This window comes from Phoca vitulina, unplaced genomic scaffold (assembly GCF_004348235.1).
Source record: "Phoca vitulina isolate PV1807 unplaced genomic scaffold, GSC_HSeal_1.0 scaffold2, whole genome shotgun sequence".
Taxonomy (NCBI): domain Eukaryota; kingdom Metazoa; phylum Chordata; class Mammalia; order Carnivora; family Phocidae; genus Phoca; species Phoca vitulina.
In genome coordinates, this window is record NW_022589705.1 from 40,875,057 (window position 1) to 40,895,687 (window position 20,631).

At 32.8% G+C, this 20,631-nt stretch overlaps 1 protein-coding gene and 1 non-coding gene across 2 annotated transcripts in view; both read left to right on the forward strand.

Annotated features, from left to right (window-relative positions):
- The window catches only part of LRRIQ3 (leucine rich repeats and IQ motif containing 3), a 196,235-nt gene that overhangs the window by 16,062 nt on the left and 159,542 nt on the right, over positions 1-20,631 (forward strand). The window contains exons 2-3 of the mRNA XM_032426072.1: positions 8,703-8,951; positions 11,831-12,154. Of these exons, the coding sequence (XP_032281963.1) occupies positions 8,703-8,951; positions 11,831-12,154 (573 nt within the window). The remainder of the gene's footprint in view (positions 1-8,702; positions 8,952-11,830; positions 12,155-20,631) is intronic.
- Positions 10,345-10,451, forward strand: LOC116626821. The gene has a single exon (XR_004298347.1). It is a non-coding gene; the product is annotated as a U6 spliceosomal RNA (small nuclear RNA).

The following is a 20,631-nucleotide window of genomic DNA, read 5'->3' on the forward strand; positions in this document are numbered from 1 at the left end:
GTATACCAAACACAACATCCCTGTAGTATCTGAATCTGGTCTTATGCTTGCTGTATGCTGTCTTTTAGTATGCCTTGTAATTTTTTTTTATTGAAAGCCAGACATCATGTAATGGTAAAAAGAACTCCAGAAAAATAGTGTGTGGTGTGGTGGTAGGTATGGATAGGTCTCAGTTCCTGTGAGGCTGTGCTTCCTAGGCTGTGAATTTCACAAGTATTTCTTGGCCTTCCTACACCTTAGGTGGGACAAGATGGCCTGAGTGGGCTGGAATTGTGTACTTCCTTTCTCCCAAATGGAAGGCTTGATAGAGATATAGTTGGATATTTCCCTACTTCCCTGTCAGTTAGGCTTTGGTAAAACCTCAGTTGTTTATTGTGTGTTAAATATATTCTCTTGAGGGCAGGCCTTGTTAAGAAGAACAGGGTGGTCTGTTGTATTTCAGAATTATTCCTTTTCTCTCTGTCAGATGCCTGAGCAGATTTTTCTCCAGTATTCACTCTGAGGACCTGGTAGGGCTCCTGGATGTTTATCTCACAAAAGGATGAGGACTGGAGTTTCTAAATCTGAGTTGTCAATACTTACCTCTAGTTACTTGTCATAGTTTCCTACCCTGGCACTGGTTTCTGCTGGTGAGTTTCTGCTCCAGTAACTTATGGATCTTTGTATCCACCTGCTATCCCTCTGATTTTTGATTCAGTGGTTTTCCTTGTACCCTCACTTTTCTGATGAATCTAAGAAGAGTTGCTGATTTTTCATTATGTTCTTCTTTTTATTTATTAGAATGGTGTGACAACTTCTAAACTCCTTATATGCTGGACCAGAAACCAAAAGTGCCTTAATTTATTTTTTGAAGACTACATTCTATCTTGAGTTGTTAATTGAGCTAGATTTATTTTAGTAACACTTATTTATAGTGCTTGTTATGTGCCAGACACTATTCTAAAGTCTTTATGCCAACTCATTTAGTCTTCATAGCAATTATATCTGTTTAGTACTATTGCGATCCTCATTTTATAGGTGACGGAACTGAGGCATATAAGTTGGATACATAACAACTGAGGGTATATAAGTTGCTTGAGGTCACCAAGCTCAGAACAACTTATATTTGTTTCTTTTTTTTCTAACTACCTTATAAGCTCAAAAATAAGTTCAAAAATCAAACTAACTTCCTTTAACCAGTAGAATGTGGTTGAGGTAAAGCTGTGCCAGTTGGGCTTACCCTTCAGAAGGCCTGACAGGTTCTGCTTTTATACTTTTTTGGCTCTGAGTCAACCGTGGAGAAAATCTTGCTATACTACTACGGCAACACACAAATAGACATGTGAGAGAATGACATAGTGAAGGTTGGTGTAGGTGGAGAGAACCTGGGATGGTATGGTGAGAGAGACCCATACATCCTAGCATGCCAGCTGAACCTACCATCAGTGTTCTTGCCAGTGTATCAGAAATGTAAATTAGTCATCTTGGAGGTGTCTGTTTAGATGAGCCCTACAAGACTGAATCTGGAGTTAATATCACTTGGAAAAGAACTGCCTAGTTGAATCAAGTCAACCTACAGAATCCTGAGAGAAAATAAATGGTAGTTGTTTTAAGCCAATAGATTTTGGGGTGCTTTGTTATTCAGCATAAATAAATGAAAAATATACATTCTTTTTTGTAGGAATTTGGATATTGGTGGTAGAGAATTCAAAGGGAAAGATTTCAAGGAATTAAGAATAGATCTCAATGTAAATGAGAGATACTTTGTACTTATAAGTCTTTTTTTCCAGATTTATTGAGATATAATTGACATATAACATTGTATAAGTTTAATGTGTACAGTATGATAAATTGATACACATGTATATTGCAAAATGATAATCACAGTAAGCTTAGTTAACACATCTGTCACCTCATATAATTACTATTTATTTATTTATTTTGTTATGAGAATATTTAGGATGTACTACTCTCAACAGCTTTCAAGTACAAAATATACAATATAGTATTGCTAACTGTAGTTACCACGTTGTATGTTATATCTCTAGAACTTGTTCATCTTATATCTGGAAGTCCATAATCTTTAACTGATACCTCCCCATTTCCTGTACCCCATTTTGGCCACTCCTGATAACCAACAGTTTACTCTGTTTAAATGAGTTCAACTTTTTTAGATTTCACATTAAGTGAGATCATACAGTATTTGTCTTTCTCTGACTTATTTAACTTACCCTTTAAAATCCATCTATATTATAGAAAATGGCAGGATTTCCTTCTTTCTCATGGCTGAACATTATTCCATTGTGCATGTATGTATGTACTGTGTAAAATATATCAGTATTACATTTGTTACATTTTTTAACTCTTCATCTGTCAATGGGCACTTAGGTTGTTTCTATACCTTGGCTGTTGTAAATCATGCTGTAATGAACATGGGAAGTGCAGATATCTCTTCAAGATAATTATTTCATTTCCTTTGGATATAAACCCAGAAGTGGAATTGCTAGATCATATGGTAGTCCCATTTTTAATTTTTTGAGGAACCTCCATACTATTTTCCATAGGGGCTGTATCAGTTCACATCCTTACCAACAGTGTGCAAGGATTTGTTCCCTCTTCTCCACATCTTCCCCAGTGCTATTTCTTGTCTTTTTGAATAAAGAAATTCTACCAGGTATGGGGTAGTATCTCATTATGGTTTTGTTTGCATTTCCCTGATGATTAGTGATGTTGATCACCTTCTTATATATATGTTGGCATTTATATATCTCTTTTGGAAAAAAAAAAAGTCTGTTCAAGTCCTCTGCCTATTTTAAAATTAGAAGATGATGATGGTAATGATGATGGTTATTGCTACTGATTTGTATGAGTTCCTTTTATATTTGAATATCTACCCCTTATTAGATTAATTGCAAATATTTTCTCCCATTCCATAGTTTGCCTCTTCATTCTGTTTATTGTTTCTTTTCTGTGCAGAAGCTTCTTAGTGTGATGTAGCCCTACTTGCTGATTTTTGCTTTTGTTGCCTTTGGTGTCATATCCCACAATCATTGCCAAGACCAATGTCAAGGACCTTCTTCCCTATGTTTTCTTCTAGGAGTTTTATGATTCCCAGTTTTATATTTAAGTCTTTTGATTTAATTTTTGAGTTAATTTTGAGATATTTTTATAAGTGGTGTAAGAGGTCAGATTTAATTATTTTTCCAGTGAATATCCAATTTTCTCAACACCATTTATTGAAGATATTGTCCTTTCCCCACTGCGTATTCTTTGTTCCCTTGTCAAATATTAGTTGACCGTATATGGGTAGGTTTATTTCTGGGCTCTCTATTCTTTTAAATTGGTCTGTGTGTCTGTTTTTATGCCAGTACCATACTGTTTTGATTACTGTGGATTTGTAATATGTTTTCAAGTCAGGAAGTGTGAGCCCTCCAGCTTCATTTTCTTTTTCAAGATTGTTTTGCCTAGTTGAGTTTCTTGGGTTGTTGTTGGTATTGTCCCATATGCATTTTAGGATTATTTTTCCTATTTCTTTGAAAAATGCCATTTGAATTTTAATAAGAATTGCATTGAATCTGTAGATAGCTTAGGATAGAATGGACATTTTAAGAGTATTAACTATTCCTGAACACAGGATCTTTCTATTTGTGTCTTTAATTAATGTCTTCTAGATTTCAGTGTATAGATCTTTTACCTCCTTGGTTATATTTATTCCTAAGTACTTTATTCTTTTTGATGCTATTATAAGATGATTGGTTCCTTTATTTCTTTTTCAGGTACCTCATTGTTAGTATATATAAAATGAAACTGACTTTTGTATGTTTATTTTGTGCCCTCATCTTTACTGAATTTGTTCATTCTAACAATTTTCATGGAGTCTTGAGGATATTCTATATATAATACCATGTTATCTGCAAACAGAAAATTTACTTCTTCCTTTCTGATTTGGATTCCTTTTGTTTCTTTTTCTTAGCTGATCACTCTAGCTAGGATTTCTAGTCTTATGTTGAATAGGAATGGTTGAGAGTGGGTACCTTTGCTTTTTTCCTGATCCTAGAGGAAAAGCTTTCAACCTTTCACCTTTGAATATAATGTTAGCTGTTGACTTACCATATATGGCCTTTGTTATGTTGAATTGTAATCCTTTTATACCCTCTTTGTTTAGAGTTTTCATCATGTAAGGATTTGATTTATCAAATGCTTTTTCTGCATCTATTGAGATGATCCTATGATTTTTGTCTTTTGTACCATTAATAAGATATATTGCACGATTGATTTGTGTTGTTGAACCATTCTTGCATCCCAGGGATAAATCCCACTTGATCATGGTATATGATTTTTTTTAAATGGGGTTGAATTTGATTTGCTAGATTTTGTTCAGAATTTTTGCATGTATATTCATTAGGGATATTGGCTTGTATTTTTCTTTTCTTTAGTATCCTTATCTGGCTTTGCTATCAGGGTAATGATGGCCTTGTAAAATAATATGGAAGTGTTTTCTCCTGTTCAACTTTTTGGAAGAGTTTGAGAAGGACTGGCATTCATTCTTCTTTAAATGTTTGATAGAATTGCCAATTAAGCTCTCTGTGGCTGACCTGTTCTTTGTTGGGAGGTTTTTAATTATTGATTCAATCTCCTTACTAGTAATTCATCTGTTCAGATGTTCTTTTTCTTCATGAATAAGTCTTAGTAGACTGTATGTTTCTAGGAATTTATCCGTTTCTCCTAGGTTGTTCAATTTGTTGGTGTATCATTTTTCATAGTATTCTCCTGATTCTTTGTATTTATTTGATATCAGTTACAATATCTTCTCTTTTATTTCTAACTTTATTTATTTGGGTCCTCTGAAGTTTTTTTTGGTGGTGGTGGTTGTTAAATCTAGCTAAAGGTAGCCAATTTTGTTTATTCTTTCAAAACCCAACCCTTAGTTTTGTTGATCTTTTCTTGTTTTCTTTTATTTCATTAATTTTTGCTCTGATCTTTTTTATTTCTTTCCTTCTGCTAACTTGGGTATAGTTTGTTGTTTTTTCTCTAGTTCCTAGAGGTAAGAAGTTAGCTTTCTTGAGATTTTTTTAAATGGATGCATTGATCACCATAAAATTTCTGGTTATAATTGCTTTTGCTGCATTCTATAAGTGTTGGTTTGTTGTGTTTCTATTTTCAATTGTTTCCAGTTTTTTTTTTTTTAATTTCACTTTGATTTCTTCTTTGACCCGTTGATTATTCAGGAATAGAAATCTTAATTTTTTATTCCTCTAAATTTACTGTTTCTCTGAGGAAAGTAAAAAGTAGCCATATTTATTGAAACATGATTCAGTTCTAGGTCTCATGCTAAATTATGAAAACTACAGAACAAGTGCCCTGACCTCAGGGTGTATGTAATTTAATTGGAAAGACAACAATTAAATTATATAACATATAAACATATAATTTCTAAATTGGCCATGTAGACATGGTACAGGAATGTAAATGACTAAGAGTTAATTAGACAATGATTTGCTGAAGAGGGTTACACCAAGAGAGAAATAAATATAACATCCTTAATAGCAGAGTTCAGCATAGCAAAGTTCAGCATATTTCATTAACTAAGAATCCATTATTGTTAACTGTTTAGAATTCTAATTATTGAATTAAAAAGTTAATATTTCAACAATTATATTTTACTTCATCACATAGTTAATTTTATTGTTTTCATGGAGTTCACATTTAAACATAAAATAATTAGGCAACCTAGATATTTTTAAAATTCTGAAGCCATGAAATTTTAGTTCCCTAATCATTTTGGTATTTAATATTGCAGATTTTTTATATGTCTGTAATTGGCATCTTTTTAAATAAAACTAGGAAGTAGTTGTCCAAAATGAATAAAAAGATATTCACTTAAGTACTATCATGAAGATTATCTCCAATTTGGATTTGTGTGACATAATAATTCTCTTCTTCCTCAGACTATAAGTCTTATCTGCAAGAAAAAGTTTTCAAGTGAGGCAGTAATACTAATCACACTAACTCACTAGGTATTATTAAAAAATTATTTGGAACATATTTAAGCATTTTGAGGAAGGGGGCAATGTTATCTTATGTATCAGTATCAGTTAACTTCACAAAACAGTCTGTGAACTTCACAGAGTAACAAGATTGATTAATTAATAGCTAAAGTTAGAATGCTTAAATAATTGCAGAATCTTTCATTATAATCAGATTATCTATTATGTCCGAGATCAATGAAGGAAATAGAAAAAAATTCCACTTTTGAATAATACCAGTGGTAGATTATTGACATCATGTTCAAGTGACATATGAATCATATTAATACAAAAGAGTTTAAAATAAAAATCTTTCATTGCTTGTGATAAGTTTATAGACAGTAATTATAGTTAGTAACACTATTTAGAATCCGTGAAAATAAATGCTAGGAAGATTATATCTTCTACAAAGAAATAAAGAAATACCAAAATAAACTATTAGAGATGGAATAATCTGTGTGAACAATGAATGCTTGAAAGAATAGTTTATCTATCTGTATGTCACTGTCTATACACACACACACACACACACACGTACCAGTGCTTTGACAGAAGATGTAAAGTTAGCTTCAGCTTTATGTGAGGAAATGGGATCTCTCCGCTGTTCCATGTTGATGTGTTTTGTTTGTCTAGAGATTTTGCTATGAGCTATGATCTAAAACACTTTAACTTTAGTTAGTAATAATGTATTAGTTAATAATAATTAGTTAATAATAATGTATTAAGATTGGATCATTAATTAAACAAATATACAACACTAATGCAAGATTTTAATAGGGGGAACTGACAATGTGGATGTATATGGGATCTCTGTGTACTTTCAGTTTTTCATTTCTTTATTCATTCCTCCATCAGTAGACACTTAGGCTGCTTACATGTCTTGGCTATTGTAAATATTGATCTAAATAGCTCTAAAAAATAAAGTCTAGGGGCACCTGGGTGGGTCATTCATTAAGCGTCTTGAAACATCCTGATTTATGCCTGAGATATGGGCTTTCATAAACCCCTGTTATAAACCAGAGTGTGCCTGTATTAGGCCAAAATGGAAAAAATAGGTTTCTCAAAGGAGAGCCTGAGGAAAGACTTAAGGTCTTTTCTAAATAGGAAGTCCAAACGATGGGATACATTTTATACATTGCTTTTCATTTCAGGACCTATAGAGCTTGGTAAGTTTGTAAAGATTCATTCACATCTGTTTATTTCATATGAGGGTCTTTATATTTGGAAGACTGTTTTACTTATAGTTTAGACTAGTTTTTCTCAAGATGTCCATGACTTACCCAGGTGCATGCTCAATTACATATTCCTTGGCCCTCAGCCCAGAGACTCTGATAATGTAGATATGATATGGGACCTAGGAATCTGCTTTCTGTTTAATTCCTTAGATGGTACTTAAGAGTTTGAGGATTACAGTTCTAGGCCTTGGGTAGGATATAAAAAGTAGCTAATCTCTTGAAAGAGTGTAAGGGTTTATCTGGATTTCCACATTTATTTTTACTTGGATTATGCTGACCTAGTTTACTTCCACATGGGAGAGATTCTTCCAATAGGGAAGATAGTTAATCTTACTAAATGCTTTCAGATAGGCCACTTGAGTTCAGATATTCTCTTCTAAACTATCACTGGGTGACTGTGTTTTGTGAAAGCTGAAAGTACCTACAGTAAGGGAGATTTCAAATATATGAGAAATACTATGTAAAATTATATTAAAGAGCTTGATCCAGAAATTTTACATAAAATTAATCAAATTTTAAAACTGTTAGAATTCCAGATCTTAATTACCTAGTTGAATTGAACATAGAAATAAATAATGTGATTGCAAATTGTCTTTTTAAGAAATTTGTAACAGTTGAAATCCTGTATTGTGCCTTAATTTCATTTAGCTACATTTTTCAGCCTCTTACACAAATGTTAGCACTATCCTGACTTGGAAGTTTATCATTCAGTGCATTTCTTTATTTAGCAGAGTGTTTTAACCAGAATTATTATACAAGGTATAAAAAGTGTAATTTTCTTTGTTTTAGTTTTCTTGCCTAGATGTTTTTCTCTTAACTGTTTCACCAAATTCCATGTTCTCTAAGTACTCTAGGAAAAAGGAAATTTTTTTTTTCCTTTTACTGATTAGTTGATTGGCAAAGGCAATGATAACATTTTTGATTTGTAGTTATGTAAATTTCATACTTTCAAAATGCTTTGAATTAGAAGGTTTTATGGGAATTAATTTTTTTGAAATTTTTTTATTTGAGTATAGTTGATACATGATGTTACATTAGTTTCAGGTATACAACTTAGTGATTTAACAGTTTTATACATTATGCTATGTTCACCACATATGTAGCTACTCTGTACCATTACATCACTATTACAATATCATTGGCTGTATTCCTTATGCTGTGTCTTTTATTCCTGTGACTTACTCATTCCATAACTGGAGGCCTGTATTTCCTTCTCCCCTTCACCCACTTTGCCCAACCCCCTATTGTCTGGCAACTATCTGTTTATTCTCTGATTTATAGGTCTTAATTCTGCTTTTTTTTGTTTCTTTATTCTTTTTTAGATTTCACTTACAAATTAGATCTTTTTTTAACTTTCTTACCCATTGTATTCTCACTGGCTATAGCAGATTTTTTGTTTGTTTTCAGATTTATTTTTGGAAGTTGAAAAAACCTTTTCTAATCTATTTCCCATTTTTTCTAGATGTTTCATGGAACAATAACAGAAGAGCTCACCAGTCATGAAGAATGGAGTCACTATAATGAAAACATGATAGAAGATCAAAAAGATTTTGTTTTTGTGAAGTTCAGTGGCCTTCATTTAAAATCTATGGAAAATTTGCAATCCTGTATCTCTCTTAGAGTATGCATCTTCTCAAACAATTTTATTACAGATATTCGTCCACTTCAGAGTTGTATAAAATTAGTCAAACTTGATCTCCATGGAAATCAGGTAAGCAATAGACATTTTAGATATTTGCATATAAATGAAATTAATATTTAAAAACACTTATGCTATGTATCCCAATATACCTCCCAATTTTTATATAAAATATAAACAAAATTTAAAAATAAATAGAATATATATAAATACAAAATTTAAAATTTAAGGGGTGCCTGGCTGGCTCAGTTGGTGGAGCAAGTGATTCTTGATCTTTGGATCATGAGTTTGATCCCAACATTGGATGTGAAGATTACTTTAAAAATTTTTAAATTTAAACAAAATTTTGAGTTAGAAATATGTAAAAACTGTGTGATTTGGTATATTTTACTTCTTAAATTAATGGTCTGAATTAAAAACGCTCTGGACTTTTAAATTTTTTTAATGACGTAATTGACATACAACATATTAAATTCATCTGTACAACGTGATGATTGTGTATATACATATATATATATATATATATATATATATATATATATATATATATATAGCATATTTTCTTTATTCATTCCTCCATCGGTAGACACTTAGGCTGCTTACATGTCTTAGCTATTGTAAATGATGCTAGAATGAATATGAGGGGTACATATATCTTTTTGAGTCAGTGTTTTCCTTGTCTTCAGATAAATACTGAGAAGTAGAATTGTTGGATCATATGGTAGTTTTATTTTTATTTTTCTGAGGAACCTCCATACTGTTTTCCACAGTGATTGTACCAATTTACATTCCCATTAACAGTGCATAAGGGTTCCCTTTCCTCCACATCCTTGCAAACACTTGTTATTTCCTGTCCTTTGGACAATGGCCATTCTAGCACGTGTGACGTGATATCTCATTGTGGTTTTGGTTTGTATTTCCCTGTTTGTTTTGATTATTGATAGTGAGCATCTCTTCATGTACCATGTTGGCCATCTGGATGTTTTCTTTAGGAAATGTCTATTCAGATTCACTGCCCATTTTTAATTGGATTTTATTTTGGTATTGGGTTGTATGAGTTCTTTATATATTTTGGATATTATCCCCTTATTACATATATGATTTGCAAATATTTTCTTTCATTCAGTAGCTTGCCTTTTCATTTTTTTTTTTTTTTTTGATGATTTCCTTTGCTGTGCAGAAGCTTCTTAGTTTGATGTATTTTTACCTGATGTATTTTTGCTTTTGTGTCCTTTGCTTTCTGTGTCAAAACCAAAAATCACCACCAAGGCTATTGTGAAGGAGTATATTGCCTATGTTTTCTTTTAGGAGTTTTATAGTTTCAGGTCTTAGGTTTTAGACTTTAATCCATTTTGAGCTAATTTTTGTGTATGGTGTAAGATAGAGGTCCAGTTTTACGACTTTTTTTTTTTTTACATGTTGCTGTCCAGTTTTCCCAACACCATTTATTGAAGAGACTGCCCTTGTGCTTGCTTTGGCAGCATATATACTAAAAATGGAATGATACGGAGAAGATTAGCATGGTTCCTGTGCAAGGATGATATGCAAATTTGTGAAGACACTGCCTTTTCCCCATTGTATATTCTTTCTTTTTCCCCCATTGTATATTCTTTTTTTTTCCCCCATTGTATATTCTTGACGCCATCATAAATCAACTGACCATCTATACATGGGTTTATTTCCGGTCTCTGAGTTCTGTTACATTGATCTTTGTGTCTGTTTTTATGCCAATACCATACTGTTTTGATTACTATAGGTTTGTAATATAGTTTAAAAATCAGGGTGCATGATGCCTCCAGCTTTATTCTCTTTCAGGATTGCTTTGGCTATTTGGGATCTTCTGTGTTTCCATATACATTTTGGGATTCTTTTTTCTATTTCTGTGAAAAATGCCTTTGGAATTTAGAAGGGATTACACTGAATATGTAGATTGTTTTGGGTAATATCATTTTAACATTTATTCTCTCAATCCAGAGCATGGAATATCTTTCCATTTATTTGTCTGTTCCTCTTTCTTTTATCCATGTCTCATAGTTTTCAGTGTGCAGATCTTTCACCTCCTTGGTTAAATTCATTCTAGGTATTTTCTCTTTTTGCTGCAATTTTAAATGGGATTGTGTTCTTAATTTCTCTTATAGCTTATTATTAGTGTATAGAAATGCAGCATATATTTGTATATTGATTTTGTATCCTGCAACTTTACTAATTGATTTATTAGTTGTAACAATTTTTTGGTGAAGTCTTTAGGATTTTCTGTATATAATATGTCATCTGCAAACGCTGACAGTTTTGTTACTTCCTTTCTGATTTGCATTCCTTTTGTTTCTTTTCCTTGATTAATTACTCTGGCTGGAACTTTTAATATTGTGTTGAATAAAAGTGGAAAGAGTGGACATCTTTGCCTTGTTCCTGATCTTAGAGGAAAAGCTTTCAATTTTCATCATTGAATATGATGTTAGCTGTGGGCTTGTCATATATGGCCTTTATTATGTTGAGGTACATTCCTTCTGTACCTACTTGTTGAGAGTTTTTATCATGAGTAAATGTTGAATTTTGTCAAATTCCTTTTCTCTGTCTATTGAGATGATCATATGACTTTTATCCTTCATTTTTGTTAATGTGTGTATCACATTGATTGATATGGCTCCTTAATTCTTTATGTTTAGAAAATTTTAGAATTGGCCTACTACAGAGGAATTTTTATTGAACAAAGTATATATGTCTATTCATTTAATTATACTAACAATGATAACATAATCTAGATGAACAGTGTATTATGTTTTTACTCCAGTCACTATTGGATAATTAGAGATTCTTTTTTGGCTTATTAATGAGAAATTTGCCATTTTGGAAAATACTGAATTTTAGAAGATGTTGAGTGTTTTTCCATTTTCCATGTAACTTATAGAAAATTAATATTTGTATTTAAGATGTTATTAATAATATTTCAGATAAAGAGTCTACCAGATACCAAATTTTGGAGTGGATTGAAGAAACTAAAACTCCTCTATCTTCATGACAATGGGTTTGCAAAGTTAAAGAATATATGTATGTTATCTGCCTGTCCAAGTCTCATTGCCCTCACTATGTTCGATTGTCCAGTGAGCCTTAAAAAAGGATATAGACATGTTCTCGTCAACAGTATATGGTCTCTCAAAGCACTGGATCATCATGTGATTTCTGATGAGGAAATAATTCAGAACTGGCATCTTCCTGAAAGATTCAAAGCATATAGCCACCGACTTTTCTTTAATTTCTGCCCTGCTCTGAAAAAGGTAATTGGATTCATTAGAGTTTCATTTCAGATAAACCTAAGTTATATGAACTAATATATACTGTATCATTTATCTAAAATTTCATAAACTAGTGAACACATTAGTAATATCTTATATCTGAGAATTTATAGAAGCTTGTATGCCTACTGCATAAAAAATGCTGAGCATAAAAATATCAAATTGTAGAGAAACAAATATATTTTTTGATTTCTATGATGTCTTAATAGCTTTGAGGATGTATAGCTTATATACTGTAAAATTCATTCATTTTATATATGTGATTTAATGATTTTAGTAAATTAATGGTGCTGTATAACCATCTCCACATTCTAGTGTTAGAAATTTCCACCATTCCAAAAGTTTCCCTCTTTCCCATTTGTAGTTAATCTTGACTCCCAACCTCAGTCTTAGGTACCATTGGTCTGGTTTCCGTTTCTGTACATTTGCTTTTCTAAACATTTTATATGAATCAAGTCATACAATACACAGTCTTATGCAGCTGCCTTCATTCACTTAGTGTGATGTGTTTGAGGCTCATTTATGTTGTAGCATGTATCAGTAGTTAGTTATTTTGATTGCTGAGTAATTTTCCATTATATGAATATACTACATTTTTTTTATTCATTCACTTATTATCAGTTTTTGCTATTATGAATAATGCTGTTATAAACAGCTACTTCTTACATGTTTTTGTGTAGACATGTTTTCATTTTTCTTGGGTAGATTCTTAGGAGTGCAATTGCGGGTATGTATGGTAAGTTTATGCTTAATTTTGTAAAAAACTAAATTGCTTTCTAAACAGTAGAAACCAAAAATGCATGAGGGTTTTAGTTTCTGTATGTCCTTTCAAACAATTAGTATTTTTTTGTATTTTACACTATAGACATTCTAGTAGGTATAAAGTGGTATTTTATTTTGGTTTTAATTTTTATTTCCCTATTGAGTAATGGTGATAAGCATTTTTCATCTGCTTATCAATTATACATATATATTTGTCAAATGTCTGTACAAATTTTTTGCTCATTTTGAAAGTGGGTTGTTTGTCTTATTATTGTGTTGTAAGAGTAGCTATATGGATATAAATCCTTTATCAGATATATGTATTGCAGATATTTTTTTCTCAGCCTCTAGCTCATCTTTTCATTTTCTTGATGTTCTCTTTTAGAGCAGAAAAATTTTGAGTTTTAAGACATCCAGGTTATGAATTTTTTCTTTTATGGATCATGCTTTTGGTGTTGTATCTAAGAAATCTGCCTAATGTCACAAAATTTTTTCTATGTTTTTTCCTAGAAGTTTCATAATTTTGCTGAAATTTAGACTGTGTTTCATTTTGAATGAATTTTTATGTGTGGTGTGAAGTAAGGGTCTAATTTAATTTTTTTTTGCATGTAGATATTCAATTACACCAGCCCCATTTGTTGAAAAGATTATTCTTTCCCAGGTGAATTGTCTAGATATCTTTGTCAGAAACCAATTGGCCATAAAATGTAAGGTTAATTTCTGGATTCTCAATTATATTCCAATGGTCTATATATTTTATCCTTATGCCAGTAGCACCCAGTCTGATTATTGTAGGTGCTTTGTAGTTAAGTTTTGAAATAGGGAAGTGTGAGTCCTCCAACTTTGCTCTTTTTTTTCAATATTGCTTTGGCTATTCAGGGTCCCTTGCATTTACAAATATATTTTAGGATCAGCTTGTCAATTTCTGCAATGATTCTTGCTGGGTTAGTGATAAAGATTCCATTGAATTTATAAATCAATTTGTGGAGATTGCCGTCTTTACAATAGTGAGTATTCTCAATCTTGAATGTGAACTGTCTCTCAATTTATTTAGATATTCTTTAATTCTTTCAACATTGTTTTATAGTTTTCATTGTGCAAGTTTTGTAGTTATTTTGTTAAAATTTAATGCCATCCAGATCAAAATTCCAATGACATTTTTCAAAGTGCTGGAACAAACAATCCTAAAATTTGTATGGAATCAGAAGAGACCCCGGATTGCCAAGGAAATGTTGAAAAAGAAAAACAAAGCTGGGGGCATCACGTTGCCTGATTTCAAGTTTTTTACAAAGTAGTGATCACCAAGACAGCATGGTGCTGGCACAAAAACAGACATATAGACCAATGGAACAGAATAGAGAGCCCAGATATGGACCCTCAACTCTATGGTCAAATAATCGTCGACAACACAGGAAAAAATATGCAATGGAAAAAAAACAGTCTCTTCAATAAATTATGCTGGCAAAATTAGACAGCTATATGCAGAAGAATGAAACTCGACCATTCTCTAACACCATACACAAAGATAAACTCAAAATGGATGAAAGACCTCAATGTGAGACAGGAATCCATCAAAATCCTAGAGGAGAACATAGGCAGTAACCTCTTTGACATCGGCCACAGCAACTTCTTTCAAGATTCATCTCCAAAGGCTAGTGAAACAAAAGCAAAAATGAACTTTTAGGACTTCATCAAGATAAAAAGCTTCTGCACAGCAAAGGAAACAGTCAACAAAACAAAGAGGCAACCCACAAAATGGGGGAAGATTTTTGCAAATGACACTACAAAGGGCTGCTATCCAAGATCTATAAAGAACTTCTCAAACTCAGCACCCAAAAAACAAATAATCAAGTCAAAAAATGGACAGAAGACATGAACAGACACTTTTCCAAAGAAGACATACAAATAGCTAACAGACACATGAAAAACTGTTCATCATCATTAGCCATCAGGGAAATTCAAATCAAAACCACATTGAGATACCACCTTACACCAGTTATAATGGCAAAAATTGACAGGGCAAGACACAACAAATGTTGGAGAGGTTGTGGAGAAAGGGGAACCCTCTTACACTGTTGGTGGGAATGCAAGTTGGTACAGCCACTTTGGAAAACAGTGTGGAGGTGCCTCAAAAAATTAAAAATAGAGCTACTCTATGACCCAGCAATTGCACTCCTGGGTATTTACCGCAAAGACACAGATGTAGCAAAAAGAAGGGCCATATACACCCCAATGTTCATAGCAGCAATGTCCGCAATAGCCAAACTGTGGAAAGAGCTGAGATGCCCTTCAACAGATGAATGGATAAAGAAGATGTGGTCCGTATATACAATGGAATATTACTCAGCCATCAGAAAGGATGAATACCCAACTTTCACATCAACATGGATTGGACTGGAGGAGATTATGCTAAGTGAAAGAAGTCAAGCAGAGAAAGTCAATTATCATATGGTTTCACTTATTTGTGGAACATAAGGAATAGCATGGAGGACATTAGGAGAAGGAAGGGAAAAATGAAGGGGGGGAAATTGGAGGGAGAGATGAACCATGAGAGACTATGGACTCTGAGAAACAAACTGAGGGTTTTAGAGGGGAGGGGGGGTGGGGGTATGGGTTAGCCCGGTGATGGGTATTAAGGAGGGCATGTACTGCATGGAGCACTGGGTGTTATACAAAAACAATGAATCGTGGATCACTATCGAAAACTAATGATGTGGGTGCCTGGGTGGCTCAGATGGTTAAACGTCTGCCTTCAGCTCAGGTCATGATCCCAGTGTCCTGGGATCGAGTCCCACATTGGGCTCCCTGCTCAGTGGGAAGCCTGCTTCTCCCTCCCCCTGCTTGTGCTCTCTCTCTCTCTCTCTGTCTGTCAAATAAATAAATAAAATCTTAAAAAAAAACCTAACTAATGATGTATGGTGACTAACATAACATAATAAAATAAAATAAATTTATTTCTATGTATTTTATTCGCTTTGATATTGTGAATGGAATTATTTTCTTAAATTCATTTTTGGATTGTTTGTTACTAATATATAGAAATACAATTGATATTTTAATTTAATCTTATATTCTTTCACCTTGCTATTTTCATTTTTTAGTTCTTGAAGATTTTGTTGATTAAAAATACTTGTTTTTTTAATAGATCGTGGATCTCTAATTTTTTTCAGGTTTTCCATATTTGAGTTAGTCCATTGGGAAGTAGTTTTTTTTCTTTTTTTTTTCAATGCCTTAAAGGACAATTTGGAATATTAGTGGAAGTGGATAAAAATATTAAATTCTTAATTTGGTGACATGGCATGTTGAAATCATCATTATATCCTGATTTTTTTAACATGCTGAAAGAAGTGATTGAGAAACGATATCTAGTTGTAGGTTACAAAATACTTAAATGGATAGATAAAATTTTTTAAAAAATGCTTCATGACATGAGTATTAGGGCAGATAATTATGTAAAATTTAAAAGAGATGAGCTCTGCAGGTGTTAGAAAAGTACAAGTACATAGGAAATAAAAAAGTATGTTGCAGAACATATGTTCTAAGTATATCTAAATGTATCTATCTATGCATTGACAATTGATGAAGAATGGAAAATCAGTTGAACAGTGATTACATTTGAAAGTATATATAAACAATGAACAGTGATTATGCATGCAGATTAGAAAGTTAGAAAACTTTGTAACTGCATACATTATTTATAAAAAGTGAGTATATTAATGATTTTGAAATAATACTTAAAAATTCTAGAGAAGTAGAAAATGAGGCAGTATTTAATTCTGGGTATCTTAACCTGGGCCCTAAAAGAAGAATTTCATTTATGTATTCTAGTTGGGTATTATGGTATAATCAAAGGTAGGGACATACTTCACTTTATTTTTTTAACATGACTTTTTTTAAGGACAATCAAAATGACTGATGTTCATTTAAGCAATGAATAGGAAGTTAGCGGGGCTATGAAAAGAACCTTGGAGTTTAGACATCTTAATGAATGCAATGAAGATCTATTGTAGTTATTTGAGGAGGAAAATGGAGTGGTTCTACCATAGTTGGTGCTCTATGAAAAAAATTGACAAAGTTTTTTAAAGGAAATTAATCCAGTGTTTTGCTAGCAGATTAATGGGGGTTAGGAGACAGATGAGAGCAGAGAGATCAATTACTGTAGGACAGAAATGGTGTGATTAGAGTTGATACAGGCAGAGAATAGTGGCAAAGAAGAAAGAAGACAGAGTTTAGAGGACAGACACTCAGTAAAAGTCATTGTGATAGACATTTTATATATTTTATTCCTTCATTCCTTTACCAAATATGTATTGATCACCTAATATGTGAACGAGATTATTCTGGCCTCAGTGGTAAATAATACCAACAAAGGTTCTGCTCTCATAAAGTTCAGTGGGAAGGCACAGGAAATAAACATGTAAGCAGAAAAAACAAAACAACAAAACCAGCATAGAATGTCAGATCGTGTTAATTTCTAAAGAAAAGAAAAGAAAGTAGTAACATGGGACAAAAGGGATGAAGGCTTGGGCTAGATAGGGAAGGACTTTCTGAAGAATATTTATTCTTCATCATATTCTTTGGTGTGGAAAGATATTATTTCACAGAAAAAAATGAAATATAGTAAAGTTTAAGATTTTACCCAGTATCAGACATATAGTCAGTCATGAAGCTGGGATTTCAAGTCTGTCTTGGTTTCACAGTCCTACAATCAACATTGTATATCAAAGGACAGACAGTGTAACGATTTGACAGGATTTTTTTTTAACTGATGAAATATGAATAATATGAATATGAAAAAAGAATAAGTGAGAAAATGTTCTTTTGGTATTTTGAACTTCGGTAACTGGGACAAAAAGTAACTTAGTTTACAAAAATGGCATCATTTGAAGAGTTGTGGTAGCATGTTAAGTTTGGTCATGTTTATTTGAGGTAGTATATTGATATATAGATATCAACCAGGCATTGGAAATGAAGAACTAAAATTCAGAAATAATGTTCTAGGTCTAAGATGTAAATTCAGTAGTGAGTGGTTTGAGGGTATGGTTAAAGCCAAACTCACAAGAAAATATAGGGATCAATATGAGAGCTAAGAACAAAGCCTTCGGGCAGTTTCATTTTATGGGTACAAAGCAGTGGGACCAGTGAAGATAACAGAGAATTAATTCCAGGAGGTAGGAGGAAAAACAGAGAGATGGCTTATTATCACTTAGTTTAAGAGAAAAGAATGATTAAAAAAATGAAGGATGTTTTTAAAGGTCAAGAAAAATTATCATGGAAACAAAACTATTTTGAAAACTTCTGTTGAAGAGATGTTGCATCTTTGGGATTTTAGTAACTTTCAGGAATGGATACAGAATTGCAATGGGTTAATATATAATTACCGAGTATAGAAACTTTTCTGAGAAAATTTTGGACAGAGGAAAGATAATGCCTTAGCTGCCAGAAATAGGATTAATGGGAGATTTTTTTAAAAAGTGAGATGGTACTAACTTCAGTATATTTTTAAGCTGAGGGAAATTAATTTAAAAGAAAAATTAAAAATGTCAGAAATAGAATGATTGAAGAAAAAAACCATTGTGTAAAAAACATGAATGCATCACAAATGGAGTATGCTTTAAAGAGCTATAGGTACACCTAATGATGGCAGAATTTTGTGGTAGAGATTTAAATAAATCTATTTAAATAATAGTTTTTCAGTTTACTGATAAATTTTTATTCATTATTTCTGCTATAAGCAATATTATTTTGGGTATTCTTTGATTATTAAAAGGTTTTATTTATAGCAGTAAATGCTTGAATAAATGACAATCTATGAGTATATAAATTTATTTAGTAATGTTTGAAATATATATTTCAGAACATTTTTTTGTACTTATTATTGAGTATAAGAATACTATGAAAACTGGGGTGGAGGAGTTAAGATGGCGGAGTAGTAGGGGAACCCTGGCTTACCTCGTCCCTTGAACACAGCTAGATCAACATCAAATCATTTTGAACAACTAGGAAATTGATTTGAGGATTAAGAAAACAATCTGCACATTTCGAGGGAGAGAATGTGGCAGAAGGGAGATACGGAGATTTGAACTGGGGGAGAGAAAAGGCAGGTGCCGCAGAGGAGAGGGAGCCCTTTTCAGGGAGAGAGGGAGAATAAATGGCCTGTGGGGTTCATGCAAGATGCTGTGGTGTGGGGATCCCCTGGGTTGCACTGAGAGAGACTGTTCCCCTTCCTGGAGTATATTTGGAAAAGGGTATATTGCCTCTTCATGGACAAAGGCCCTCTGGGCACCATTGAGCGACAATTCAACAGCAGGGGATTTGGCGGTGTACACCCGCCTGGGTGCCTGGAGTCTGTGGTGAAGCACAGTACCCATTTGTTGAAGAGACTGTATTTTTTTTCCTTTGGATGTTCTTTCCTGCTTTGTTGAAGATGAGTCGACTATACAGTTGTGGGTCCATTACTGGATTTTCTATTCTGTTCCATTGATCAATGTGTCTGTTTTTGTGCCAGTACCATACTGTCTTGATCACTACAACTTTGTAATATAACTTGTAGTCCAGAATTGTGATGGCTCCAACTTTGCTTTTCTTTTTCCAGATTGCTTTGGCTATTTGGGGTCTTTTATGGTTACATATAAACTTTAGGATTGTTGTTCTAGCTCTGTGAGAAATGTTGTTGGTATTTTGATAGGGATTGCATGAAATGTGTAGATTACTTTGGGTAGTATAGACATTTTAACAATATTTGTTCTTCCAATCCATTAGCATGAAATGTTTTTCCATTTTTTGGGGTCATCTTCAATTTCTTTCATAAGTGTTTTATAGTTTTCAGTGTACAGATCTTTTGCTTCTTTGGTTAGTGTAGTCCTAGGTATTTTATGGTTCTGGTGCAATTGTAAATGGCATTCCTTGATTTATCTTTGTGCTGCTTCATTATTGGTGTAGAGAAATGCAGCAGATTACTGTACATTGACTTGTATCCTGCAACTTTATTGAATTTGTGTATCAGTTCTAGCAATTTTTTAGTGGAGTCTTTTGGGTTTTCTACATAGAGTACCATGTTGTCTGAATATAGTGAAAGTTTGACTTCTTCCTTGCTGATTTGGATGACTTTTATTTCTTTTTGTTATCTGATTGCTGAGGCTAGGACTTCCAGTACTCTGTTAAATAACAGTGGTCAGAGTGGACATCTGTGTCTTGTTCCTGACCATAGAGGAAAAGCTTTCAGTTTTTCCCCATTGTGGATGATATTAGCTGTGGGTTTTTCACATGTGGCCTTTATGATGTTGAGGTTTGTTCCCTCTATTCCTACTTTATTGAGGGTTTTTATCAAGAATCGGTGCTGTGCTTTGTCAAATGCTTTTTCTGCATCTGTTGAGAGGATCATATGGTTCTTATCCTTTCATTTATTGTGGTATATCAGGTTGATTGTTTGTGAATATTGAACCACCCCTTGCAACCCAGGAATAAATCCTACTTGATCATGGTGAATGACTCTTTTAATGTTCCGTTGGATTCGGTTTGTTAGTATTTTGTTGAGAATTTTTGCATCCATGTTCATCAGAGATACTGGCCTATAGTTCTCTTTTTTAGTAGGGTCTTTGTCTGAATTTGGAATCAGGATAATGAATCAAGATAATGATAATGGTAACTTGTAGAATAAGTTTGGAAGTTTTCCTTCCATTTCTATTTTTTTTTTT